The sequence below is a fragment of the Rhinoderma darwinii genome, chromosome 12 (assembly GCF_050947455.1).
Source record: "Rhinoderma darwinii isolate aRhiDar2 chromosome 12, aRhiDar2.hap1, whole genome shotgun sequence".
In the NCBI taxonomy this organism is placed as follows: Eukaryota; Metazoa; Chordata; class Amphibia; order Anura; family Rhinodermatidae; genus Rhinoderma; species Rhinoderma darwinii.
This window is the reverse complement of record NC_134698.1, coordinates 56,504,983-56,518,562: the sequence shown is the minus strand read 5'-3', so window position 1 is coordinate 56,518,562 and position 13,580 is coordinate 56,504,983. Positions and strand designations below refer to the sequence as shown.

The following is a 13,580-nucleotide window of genomic DNA, read 5'->3' as shown; positions in this document are numbered from 1 at the left end:
TGTCCCCAAATGAACTGGACAAGAAAAGGATTTTACGGTGACTACTCAAAAAATCCTGTTTTTTAATCCCATAGAGGGATTTTTCATTTAGTTATTTTTTTATTTTATTTATTTAACTATAATGTACTGGCATATATCTATGTGCCAGTACATTAGCCTCTATACTAATTGTACACTGGAAGTTGTTAAGGCATATCTAAGTATGCCCCTAACAGCAGGAAATATGGTCAGACAGCCCTGGGGTCCTTCAGTGGACCGTGGACTTTTTGCCCATATGGACCCTGGACTGTCTGCTTCATTCTTTCTTTTTGAATTCCGCGATCAACGTTGATCGTGGCATGCAACGAGTTAACAGCAAAAACAGTTTTTTTTAAATCTCTGGTGTTAGATCGGGGCCGCGGCTGTAATCAGTCATTGCTCCGCTCATAATTGCACAGGCACACTTGCTGCATCCGTGCGATCAGCAGGACGAGCATACTCGTCATAGGTCGCCAACCAGTTAAGGTGTTTTAAGAGTTCTCATTTCATTCTATGCACGCCACATCGTTATTAATAGGGAGTTTAAAAGTACTGTTTCATGTAGATTGGCAAAAGGCATATGTAGTAGGGAAGTCTTTGGGAAGAAATTCTGGGTAAGGGATGTATCTGTGTGAAATGAGGTTAATTGTATTTAATCTGTAATATATCTAGCTATTGCTGCCAACTGACATGAATGCAACTTTTTTAACATCAATTTCTCTTTATAGACAGGGGAACTGGTGCGAATTTACAAAGGACACAATCATGCTGTTACTGTAGTAAATATCTTGGGGAATGTCATGGTGACAGCCTCCTTGGATAAATTTGTTCGCGTTTACGAGTTACAGGTAATACTTTTGTTCTTATCCTTATTTGTGAAATTTTATAAGCTTTCATAAAGGTGTTTTAAATGACATACACTGCTCCAAATAATGAAAGGAACACTTCAATCACATCTCGATGAATAAAAGATTCAAGTTTGAAAGTCTTTACTAATAGTATTTGTGCATTTCGAGACCAAAATAATCAACCAATTAAAGGATGGATTCAAAATCACCCCGAAAATCAAAGTAAAAAATATAAAACACAGGCAGATCCATTTTTGTGTGAATTTCATCATGGCAACTCAGTGTAAGGCCTCATGCACACGACCGTATTTTTTCCCACCCGTAAATACTGGCGTAAATACGGGTCCGGTGTCGCACGCATTCCACCCGTTTTGCACCAGTATTTACGAACCCGTGCCCGTAAATATGGGTCCGGTGTCACCCGTATTCCACCCGTATTTACGGGCAAGTTTTTGGCGGCAAAATAGCACTGCACTAATCGGCAGCCCCTTCTCTCTATCAGTGCAGGATAGAGAGAAGGGACAGCCTTTTATGTAATAAAAGTTAAAGAAATTCATACTTACCCGGCCGTTGTCTTGGTGACGCGTCCCTCTCTTCACATCCAGCCCGACATCCCTGGATGACGCGGCAGTCCATGTGACCGCTGCAGCCTGTGATTGACCTGTGATTGGCTGCAGCGGTCACATGGCCTGAAACGTCATCCAGGACGTCGGGCCGGATGTCGAGAGGGACGCGTCACCAAGGCAACGGGCGGGAGACCGGACTGGAGGAAGCAGGAAGTTGTCGGTAAGTATGAACGTCTTTTATTTTTTACAGGTTTATACTGATCGGTAGTCACTGTCCAGGGTGCTGAAAGAGTTACTGCCGATCAGTTAACTCTTTCAGCTCCCTGGACAGTGACTATTTACGGACGTCGCTTAGCAACGCTGCCGTAATGACGGGTGCACACATGTAGCCACCCGTCATTACGAGAGCTCCATAGACTTCTATGGACTGTCCGTGCCGTTATTACGGCCTGAAATAGGACATGTTCTATCTTTTTCAACGGCACGGGCACCTTCCCGTGAGAAAACGGGAAGGCACCCGTCGCCAATAGAAGTCTATGAGCCCGTTATTACGGGTCGTAATTACGACCCGTAATAACGGGAGTTTTTACGGTCGTGTGCATGAGGCCTAACTCGATAGTTAGTATGGCCCCAACGTGCCTGTATGCACTCCCGACCATGCCTGGGTGTGCTCATGATGAGACGCCTGGGTCATTCTTGAGAAAGGTCCGGTTGGACTGAAACGTCGCACTGGTGGGTAAATATATTCCCATTTATTTTGGAAGTGCTGCCTCGTCTCTATTTTCTCTGTGGATACCGGGGTCAGGGCATCTGTGAGCCTCTAGACAGTCTGTTGTGCTACTTGGCTGTGTCTGATGCACTGACTCGTTCTCCCGGAGGTTCTCAATTGGATTCACGTCTGGGGAATATGAGGGTAAGTCAATGGTATCAATGCATTAGTCATCCATAAACTGCCCACAAACAGGACCACATGAGACCAGGCCTTGTCTTGCACCAGGTGGAACCCAGGGCCCACTGCACCTGCGTAAGGTCTGACAATGGCTCTGAAGGTTTCATCCTGCTACCTAACAGCAGTCAATGTAGCGTTCGCTATCACAGGGAGGTTTGTGCGACCGGCCAAGGATATGCCTCCCAAGACCATCGTGAAGAGAATGGGGCTTCCAATTCTGTCAAATGCCAATCTTGATGCACGCTGCTGGACTGGGAGCAAAGGTCCCACTACAGGACATCTGGCCCTCATGCCACCCTTATGTAGTCTGTTTCTGACAGTTTGGTTAGAAACCTGCACACCAGTAGCCTGCGGGAGGTAATTTTGTAGGGCTCTAGTAGTGCTACTCCTGTTCTTTGCATGAAAGGAGAAGATGCTTTTCCTGACGATGGGTTGATGCCCTGCTACGACTGTCAGGTTCTCCTCATGTAACGCTCCGTGTACTGATGTCTGCGCCATGCTCTTTTGAGACTGCGGGAGGAAACGGCAATCCTTGCAACGGCACGTATGGATGTGCCATCCTGGAGGAGCTGGACTACCTGTTCAACCTGAATGGGCTGCAGTACCGCCTTATGCTTGCAGTAGTGATAAGGACACTAGTAAAATGCAGAACTAGAGAAGAATCAGTCAAGAAGGATAAGGAGAAAGGGACTGCCTATGGCCACCACCTGCAAAACCATTCCCATCTTGCTGTTGACTCTCCAATGCACCCGTTATCACTTTGATTTGCACCAAAACAGGTGAAATTGATCACAATTGCTTATGCTTCCTTACAGGACAGATTTATATCACTGAATAGACTTGGTGTTATACTGTGATGCTCAAGTGTTTCCTTAATTTTTTTGCGTGTATTTTTATCATCTATCCTTTTTTAAAAGCTGAATTCTAGATTAGCTCGCTGAAACAGCAAGCCAATGTCTTTGACTAAAATATCTGATACGTTTTAATACTTTTCTTCTTTTCACTTTCTCTAGTCACATGACCGGTTACAAGTCTATGGAGGACATACAGATATGATCATGTGTATGGCGATCCACAAAAGCACGGTAAGATTATATACTAGAAATTATATAGTAGTCTTTCCATATGTCAATGCAGGGTCAAAGTTCCAAGTAGTCCACAAATTTCACCTTCAAATACAAAAAATACAAAAAATTCCAGTGCTACTGCTACAGTTATTCAATGTAGTGTGGTGCTGATTTTATGGATGATGTTCAATAAGTCACTTTCTAGTCCAGTAACGCTCTCAGAATCTGAAAACTCAAGTCACAATGGTGTAACCAAGTACCGACAGCAAGGAGTCTGAAATAAGGCATACAGGCAATAATGTAGTCGGGCTCGGAGGGACCTGGCATGCCACATGAGGTTATTCGTTCTCTTCCTCTTCTGTGCAGTGTTTTTACAAGTACACTGAGGGGGTATATATGTATCCCTTGTTGGCGTTATAGGGCGGTGTTGCGCTATTCTAAATAAAATTTTCAGATTCTGTATTTCAGTTTATTACTGTGTTATTAACCCTGGAAGTAAATTATTTTGCATTGTTTCTTACTACACCACGACATTACATTGAGCAACTGCTGTCTTCATCTTTTACCATTATGGGCATTTGTTAGAGTGTAGCGCAGAATGATTTTTGCATTTAAAGAGGATCTGTCACTAGTTAATTAATGCCCTATCTCCTAACTAACCTAAAAGGCACTATGATGCTGATAACTAGTGTCATTTTTTAAGAAAACAACTTTTATTATTTTGTGCATTTTTCTAAATATGCTAATTTGGCTATACTTGCCGAATAGGAGGTGACTCTTTCTTTTCACTATGGGCAGTGTAATGTTTTCTGTGTGACGCTCTCCAGTCCGCTTACAGGTTCTCCCCCTTTCCTGCCCAGCAGCTAGAACTGCGATTCCGGTGTGATATGAAAGATTGGAGTCTCTTTCATATGCCACAAGAACCGCTGTTCTAGGTCTTCCAGAGCCCAAGATATGGCTATTTGAAGTGATCCCTCCTTCCCACCAGCCTCATTCTCTCACACTGTGTGAAGCAGCTTCATGCTGATAGGACCGCATCAGAGGCTGTTACATAGCTCCACCTCAAGAGAATCGCTGGTGTTGGCACTGACTTGTCTAGTATAGGCTCATTTGCATATTTAGAAAACTATTTTAAAATAATAATTGTGTGATACTTTTAAATACGTTTTCCCAAAAAGTGGTAGAACGGTTCTGATACCCCATGTCTCTACTCTGAATTGGGTAATTAACATTATATAAGTTACGTTTGTTGTGCTTTAGAGCACAAACATGTTACCAGTAACATGAAAATTTATTTCCTACGATTGTAATTAATATTTTGTGTACATTTCCCACTTACCGTATTTTTTTTACTATAAGACGCAGTTTTTAGCAAGAATAAATCTTGCTAAAAAGTCCCTGCATCTTATAGTCGGCAGTCAAGGGACCCGGCAGCGCTTACTTAACCCCTTCCCGACCCATGATGAGCGGGGAGGGGATGATGTTTGGAGCGGGATCACACGCTGAGCCCGCTCCATACACTGCAGATGTTAGCTGTGTTTTAAAGCTGACACACTTCTCTAACGGCCAGGAACAGCGATGGCGCTATTCCTGGCCATTTAGTTAAATGCAGTGCTCATTAGCGACCGCGGCATTTATAGGGGTCTTCCCATGAAGGACATTTATGACATATCCGTAGGATATGTCATCAATGTTAGATTCGGGTCCCACCTCTGGGACCCGCACCTATCTCTAGAATGGGGCCCCCTAAACCCTGTTCTATCTTACCCAGCTCCGCTGTCTTCCGGCCACTTCCTGGTTACATGGTCAAGTTACGGTAATAGCGTAACTCGCCGAGCTACGCTGTTTGCGTAACTCCCATAGAACTGAATAGCAGTTACAGATACAACGTAGCATGCTACACTGTTTCTGTAACTGCCATTCACTAGTATGGGAGTTACGGAAACAGCATATCCCAGCGAGTTCCGCTGTTTCCGTAACTCGTCCATGTATTGCAGTGTATTATACCAGTGCTCTAATGATCGCTGGTTCAAGTCCACTAGGGGAACTAATAAAATATGTAAAAAAAAAAATTGTAAAAGTTTTCTCCAAGCACAATGTAAAAATAAAATAAGTCAGAAACTATAACAATATAGCATTATTTGACTCGCACAGTGAACGGCATAAAAAAAATAAATCTAAAACCCCAAAATCTTTTTTTTTTTTTCACAGAATAGTTGTTGTTTTCACCATAGCGCTAAAAAGTGCTACAAAATCGTATGTACCAAAAAAAAAATGGTGCTAATAGAAACTACAGCTAGTCCCACAAAAAATAAGCCCTCACACCGCTCAAACTATGAAAAAATATACGTTTTGGCTCTCCGAATGTGGTGAAATCGAAGTTTTTTGTTTTTTTTAATCAATAGTTTTTTCTTTGTAAAAAAAAAAAGTTAAATATTACATTATTTCCCCATTTTCTGTTGTCTAAAACCTGGGTGCGTTTTATAGTCCGAAAAATATGGTAAATATGTTGTTCATTGATCCTCGTATTTGTCATTGAAATATTCCATATATTGTCTTGCATTGTAGATCTATACTGGTTGCTATGACGGAAGTGTCCAAGCAGTGCGTCTGAACCTGATGCAGAATTATCGCTGCTGGGTAAGAATATGGCTTTAAAACTGAATTTAACGCTTAAAGAGAGAGAATCGGAATCTGGCCCCATCACCACGGCAACATGCATTATAGAAACTGAATATGCTATACGTTCACTTGCCCAATTGATTAAGGTGCATGTAATGCAATATGACCTACCTGCTGTTTTTGATCAAAATTACTATTTTGTCCAACAGTTTACAATTTCTGGTTTCATCATTTCATGAATTTTGAATGTCTTCTGCTGATCTTCATTTATTAATATATTTTAATTTCATTCCTTTGTGTATCAATTTCTCTTGGTTTTCAACACCTCTGCTTGTAGTCCTTGAATGGTAACCTTAATTTATTTCCAGAGTATTAACATCTGTCCCCATCATGTGATGATGAACAGTTCTTGCTACAATACAGTTATCAGAGTTCCTGTCTTTTAACCCCCGTAACGACCCAGCCATTTTTCATTTTTACATTTTCGTTTTTCACTCCCCGCCTTCCAGGAGCCATAACGTTTTTATTTTTCCATCAATAGAGCGCTGTAAAGGCTTGTTTTTTGCGGGAGGAGTTGTAGTTTCTGCCGGGACCATTTAAAGTACCATATAATGTACTGGGAAACTGAAAAAAAATTATTTTGTGGGGTGGAATTGAAAAAAACTAAATTCCTCCATGGTTTTTTGCGTTTTCTTTTTTACGGCTTTCACTGTGCGGTGAAAACCTCAATTTAACTTTATTCTGTGTCTCAATACTATTACGGTGATACCAAATTGATATAGTTTTTTTTTATATTTTACTACTTTTACAAAGAAAAAAAACTATTTGTTAAAAAAAAACATGTATGGTTTCACCAGATTCTGGGAGCCATAACTGTTTTATTTTTTCGTCGATTGGGCGGTGTGACTGCTTATTTTTTGCGGGACGAGCTATAGATTTTAATGGTACTATTTTTTGGTACATACGATTTTTGATCACTTTGTATTTCATTTTTTTGTTCGCGCTAAGGTGACCAAAAAACAGTGATTCAGGTGCTTTTAATTAATTTTTGTTTTTGCCGTTCATTGTGCGAGTTAAGTAATGGTATATTGTAATAGTTCAGACTTTTACAGAGACGGTGATATCGTTTGTTTTTATTTTTTACATTGTGCTTGGGGAAAAATGGGAAAAGTGTGGTTTTTCAAACTAACATTTTTGTATTTTATTTACACTTCTGAAAAATGTATAACTTTTTTACACATTTTAAATGTATTGAAGTATATTGTCATTTCTACAGGCTCCTAAGCCCTGCTGGAGGCATGGCTTAGCAGAGGTAGACCGAAAGCAGACCTGGGGGCCTTTATTAGGCCCCCGCGTTGCTATTACCACCAACGGCGCCCACTCCCGATGTCGTTGCGGGGGGGCCATTAGGCTGTCGGAGGGGTCCGCCCCCATCCTTCTAAAGGTTTAAATGCCACAGTCGCTATTGATCGCGGCATTTAACTAGTTTAACGATCGCTGTTCCTGGCCGTTAGAGCAGCGTGTCAGCTGTAAAACACAGCTGACACCTGCTGTGTATCGGGTAGGGGTTAAAGAGCCGTGCATCTGTGAACAATGAAGGATTTCATTCTGTGACTACAAGCAGAGATCTTGAAATCCACACAGAATTGATACAAAAAGAAGTTAGAGTTATTCTGTGATCTAAAACAGTCCAATACATTTCACATATGGGTATTCGCTCTTCTTTACACAAACACTGGATGGTATATAACTCTGAATTTTATTTTTTATTTATATATATATTTTTTTATTCTAATATGCTCATTGGGATTCTCGATCAATTGTTATTACATATTTGGTTCTATACTTTTATTTACCATTTATAAGATTTATTTATAGTTCTATACAAATACACATCTAAAATGTGAATTAGCTAAGTGAGATGTTTGATTATATATTCCTCTTATTTTGAAGTGGCATGGATGCTCGCTTATTTTTGGTGTCGCTGAACATCTAAAACAACACCTACTAACAGATCACACAAATCCAAACTTCCAGACTCTGAAGTGCAGGTGGAAGCACTGTGACGCCTTCTTCACAACCCGGAGAGCTTCCAAACAGGTATTTGTTTCTGGTTAATAGAATGTTTCTGGCTACCGCTTTGTTTCTTTGGAAGTTTTCATCCTCTGGGTGTTACAGCAATGCTTTAATTTTTGAATTTGTCTGCCTGAAAGAAGTCCTATGCTTGGCCTCCATGAATGTTCACAGAACTGGTGAGGGTTCAGAAATGCTCTGGTAGTTCAGGAGGGTTCTTACTCCACTTACATGCATGTTTTATATTGCAATAATGAAATTTCTCAGTTTTTAGGCAAGCTTTATCCCCTTATTTGCTTATTTGAACTGCAAATGGTCATAATGGTACGTCCAGTGAAGAGCACGGGCACAGCAGCTGTGCCCACACAATCAGCAGCGGGTGCCAGCTATAATATACAGCAGGCATCCTACTGCAATGGCTGGGATCGCAGTTACCGCCGATCCAGGCCCTTTTGCCATGGTTAGTAGTGACTGCAGCATCTAAGGAGGCTGACAGAGGGATTATGTGCCCCTGCGATGTGATTGTGGGGTGGTGAAGGTTTCCATGGCTGTTCGCTGCCCCACCAAGGCTACAGGTCTGCCAGGGGTGGGCATCTGCCTATTAAGTAAGGCAGTAGTTTTGGATTCTATTTGAGCATTTTATCTAGATTAATAGCAATAATTGAATACATTGTGCAGCTCTGGGCTGTAATGTAGTCTATTCCAATTCAATGTTTTCCCATCTGTTTTTTTTGTAGGACGCTATCGGACACATTGAACGTCATGCTGAAGAAGACAGTCTAATCAATATGTAACAGAAGCACCGTACCTCCCATATTGGGAAGATCCTTTCTAAGCAACAACAAGAAAATGTTTGCAACTGTGAATGTCTTGGGCTTCCTGCACCGCACATCCTCTAACCAGCTGCAGGATGTGATATGCAGAGAAGTGCCCTCTCTACCTTTATCAGTCACCGCACACTAAGCGACAGCCGAAATGGCTCCCATGGTCTTGTCACTCGTATGTCCAGTGTCCTTGTTCTTCATTTTACATGGTTTATTTATTTGTTGTTCTGGAACACAGGAAAACCTTTTTAAATATTTGAAGTATAAGTTTTTTCTTTTTTTCCTCATGGGTACAGCATGAAGAAAAATACCATCGTTTTCCACCACTAAGCTTTGTAATTCCAGTTTAATTCTTAAAATTCCACTTTTAAATTTTTATAGTAGATCCTTCTCACATTTTATTTCTATGACTTACAAATTTAAAAAAATTATTTGTGTAGGTAAATTTATTCCTAAAAATCCCATTGATTGAACCGATCCCTCCCCCCCTCTTCCCCGACATCAATGTCCTATGTTTCCACGTCAATGAAAACTTAGCCAATGTATCAAAGACTTTGTTTCCAAATATAAACTGTTCACACGGAGTATTTTGGCTCTGTTTTTGCCCCGGAAACCACGTCTGAAACATTGCCGGTAAAAACAGCTTGCGGGTAAAAGAAGTGACATGCCCTATCTTTGGGTATTTACATCTCTGACCTCCCATTGACATCAATGGGAGGCAGAAACAGTGGTTTTTGCTGCTTTTTTTGCCTGCAGCACTCAATGGCCGCGGCCGAAAAACACAGCAAACAGCCCTCAGGCAGGGCAAAATTCCTGAAGGAGTTTTTAGGCAGACTTCTGCCTGCAAAAGATACTCTGTATGAACAGGGCCTTACTAGTAGATAATGTTTGTTTGCATAACCAATTATGAATGTTCTGTATGAATGTTATCAACTTTTTTGTTTGTTTTTCTGGTTCACCTTCAGATAAAACATTAGCCGCCTCTATGCAGAATATTACCTTACAGTTAACAGGAACATGTGCTATTTTACAGAGCTAATACAGGTCCACTGGTTTACCATTCACTATGTGGATTCCTGTTATGCCAGAAAATGTGATGGTAGGCACCAACTAAGTTCTATGGATGCCAATTCCAATGAAACTTTGCTGTAACTACTTTTTTAGTTTTTTTTTTTATAAACCTCTTCTCCATACTATGCCTAATAATGCAGGAAGACATGCCACATATTTTTGTAATTTTATTTTGTTAAATGTACACGTGTTATGGAGGCAGGGTTTGCTTTACTTGAAGGTGAGTAAAATGTTACCGTTTTTGATGTATTTAATGTTTACTGACCGAGTGGTTGACTTGGCTGAAGCTTTGTGTCTTGGTAATTCTATAAAAGTTAGGCAATGTATACACCGGTGTCGAGACTTCCTTGTCTAATGGTTCATTGTGGATGTCATTGACTTAAATGGTAAAACAAAAATGTTTTTTTTCCTGGGTAGAATAGCCTAGCCGGCTACACTATTTTGCTCACCAAAATAACAGAAACTTGATGGAAAGACGCTAACTTAAAAAATCCAATTGAAATCAATGAGAACCTGAATGGACACATTTCCCGACATTTTTCTAGAAAAATGATAGGATAGATTAGCATGGAGAAACCACCAGTGTAGACAGAGCCGAACATTGTTACGAGTATTCAAGTGGAAAGCGCTTAGTTTAATATAACTCATTAAGCGCCACACAACTTATAACTGGCCTGATGTTACAGTATTTGGGGATAACTTTGACTTGGATTTTGATGTGTTTGGGTTTTATTTCTTGTCTTGTTCCAGCCATTAGGAAGATAAAACTTTACGTTATTGTCCCCGATGACCTGTATCGTGCTACTGTAAAAATATCAGGCTTTACAATCATCTCATGACATAGTGTAACACTGTCTTTTTTTTTTTTTTTTTTTTATTAAATTAGATTTCTGTGTGTTCATTTCATGTCCTGCAACCGTGTGCTATTAAGTTGCTGACAACTGCCCCATTTGTCCACTGGTCACTACAGATGATTTGAAGGGGTTGTCCGCTTTCAGCAAATTGAATGAATGTTATTTTTTTTTTGTCTAATTAAAAGATTTATAGAATTTTTCTCACGGTTTTTAAGATCTCTACTCGTTGTTCAGTAGGAATAATGTAATGGACACACAGGTGCTGGGACGCAACTCTGATACACATATTGTACACACAGGTGCACAGCTCGTTCCAGTTACATCACATGACCATGGACCGCATTATAGCCACTGGATGTAAACCATGAATGTTCCTACTGAATAACAACAAGCAGAGATCTTGAAAACCATAAGGAATTAATAGAGAAAGTATATTGTAAAGTTGTATAACTTTTAATTATATAAAATAAGATTAATTTGCTGAAAGTCGATAACCCCTTTAAGATTTTTGGAGAATATAAGGCATCCTTCACACCCTAGTGAGGGATGGTTTGAACCCTGCATTTGGGAATCAGTCAGCAGGTCCTTTTGTTGATCTTTTTCTAATTTACTTTAAGGGGGGAAAAAAAAAAAGCGTTCAAGGGGAAAACTGCATTAAAAATTACATGTAAGGTTTAGGGTATGTGCACAGGATAACTGCATTTATGTCTGAAATTACAGAGCTGTTTTCAGGAGAAAACCGCTCCTGAATTTCAGACGCAATTGCATGTACTTGCGTTTTGCAGAGCGTCTTTTACGGACGTAAATTGGAGCTGTTCTTCATTGGAGTCGATGAAAAACGGCTCCAATTATGTCCCAAGAAGTGTCATGCACTTCTTTTGACGAGGCTGTAATTTTATGCGTTGTCTTTGGACAGCGACGCGTAAAATGACAGGTCGTCGGCACAGTACATCGGCAAACCCATTGAAAGTAATGGGCAGATGTTTGCCGACCTATTGGAGCCGTTTTTTCAGACTTAATTCGAGGCGTAAAACGACTCCATTACATCTGAAAATAGGTCGTGTGAACCCAGCCTTATACTTTCTGTACTGCAATATGTTTTTCAATAGAATCTGTTCCAAAAACATTCTGTAGAACGTTTTTTTTGGGGGACACAGCAGAAACAAAGGCCCACATTTGTTAAGACAGGCATTTCATACACCAGTCTAAAATAAAATATCTTTGGAATCAATTGTGCCAAATTTATTAAATTTCGCAAACCTCTGAAGAAATTTAGGACAGTGCAAAATGCGACAGTCAGGAAATATTTGTTCCCTTTTCTGACTTAAGTATCAGTCCAGAAGCTGTAGGCCATGCCTGCTTTTCTCAGCACTTTTCAAAGCTTGCAAGCGCCGAGAAAGGTCACAAAAATGGTGCCGTCTATGCCAAAAACTAGTATGGACTTTACACGGTGGCCCGCTTAATAAATATGGGCCATTGTGTAAAGCTATATATGTCTCTCCCTACTTTTTTTTTTTTCTTTCTTGCGGGAATATTTCTCAGCTGCACCGCTACCATAAACTGAATGTGATCCGTAGATAAATGTCATTTGTGAGGCTTTTGGACATGTGTGGTGTTGGGCACTAGTTACCAGCCCAATGTGGAACATGTTCAAAAGATTTTTTTTAAAAATGCAATAATCATTCTGTTCCCAACTGTGTGAGTGTTAGAACCACCAAAATGGATATCCGTATAATAAATGGAAAGAGTGTGTGTTTTGTTTCTTTTCGAGTATGCATGATGGGTGTCACTTATTTGTTTTACTATTTTGTTTTAGAATCCTCAGGACCGTTTTTCTTTCATTAAACTTGTTAGTGCAGATGTATAAACTTCACCCTTTTACAACAGCGATATTATAGATTTATTTGTATTGTCTGTTTAATGTAACTTGCCATTGACAAGTACATTCATGTCATCACTCTGCCTTTTTCTTTGGGGAAAGCGGCTAATTCTTTCTCAACGATGGTCGAAATGGGGCAACAAAAATGGAAACAGAGTAAGGTTTTGTTCGCACTGTTTATTTTTGTATCCACATGTGACTGATGATTTTGACAGATTTATGTCAGACAAAAACAGTCCATTGAATACATTTAATCTGTGGGGAAATCTGTAATCTTTTAATGTCCCACGATCACTCATTTTTGGTAAAGCATGTTTCAAATGCAGCGTGAGCATAGCCTGCAGTATCTATCTCCAACAGAGGTCTAACTTTGTACCATATAGATCAGCGGGGGATGAACAATTTTACATTGTGGTACTATTAGAAAACAGATGCCGTAAAAGTGCAAATTTCATTTTTAAAAACCTGTTCGTTTCACAATTGAGATTTGTTAAATTCCCCAATTAAATGTTTAGCAATAAATGACAATTCCAAAATCTGGCACTGATTATAGAATAAATCAGTCAAGCTTGAATGTGTCGTTACGTGCTTTGATTTTACATCTTTGTTCCAGTCAACTCTGTTTTTCCATAAATACATTGATCAGGATTTCTCATTTCTTGAGGACTAATATAAGATAATAAAATATATTTAAAAAAAAATACTATCTGCACTATGCCACTTATCTTTTACTAGTTGTGATGACTTGTTTATGATGCTGTGGATAATATAAGATATTTAGTGATGCATGTGTAATAGAACTTGTGGTA

General features: G+C 39.9%; 1 protein-coding gene across 2 annotated transcripts in view; it reads left to right on the top strand.

Annotated features, from left to right (window-relative positions):
* ZNF106 (zinc finger protein 106) overlaps positions 1–10,939 on the top strand; it is a 70,508-nt gene extending 59,569 nt beyond the window's left edge. For both annotated transcript variants that reach the window (XM_075843708.1, XM_075843707.1), the window contains 5 exons: positions 747–866; positions 3,395–3,466; positions 6,017–6,088; positions 8,024–8,170; positions 8,881–10,939. In XM_075843708.1, coding sequence (XP_075699823.1) covers positions 747–866; positions 3,395–3,466; positions 6,017–6,088; positions 8,024–8,170; positions 8,881–8,937 — 468 coding nt within the window. In that variant the 3' untranslated portion in view covers positions 8,938–10,939. The remainder of the gene's footprint in view (positions 1–746; positions 867–3,394; positions 3,467–6,016; positions 6,089–8,023; positions 8,171–8,880) is intronic.
* Positions 10,940–13,580: the final 2,641 nt, after the last annotated feature.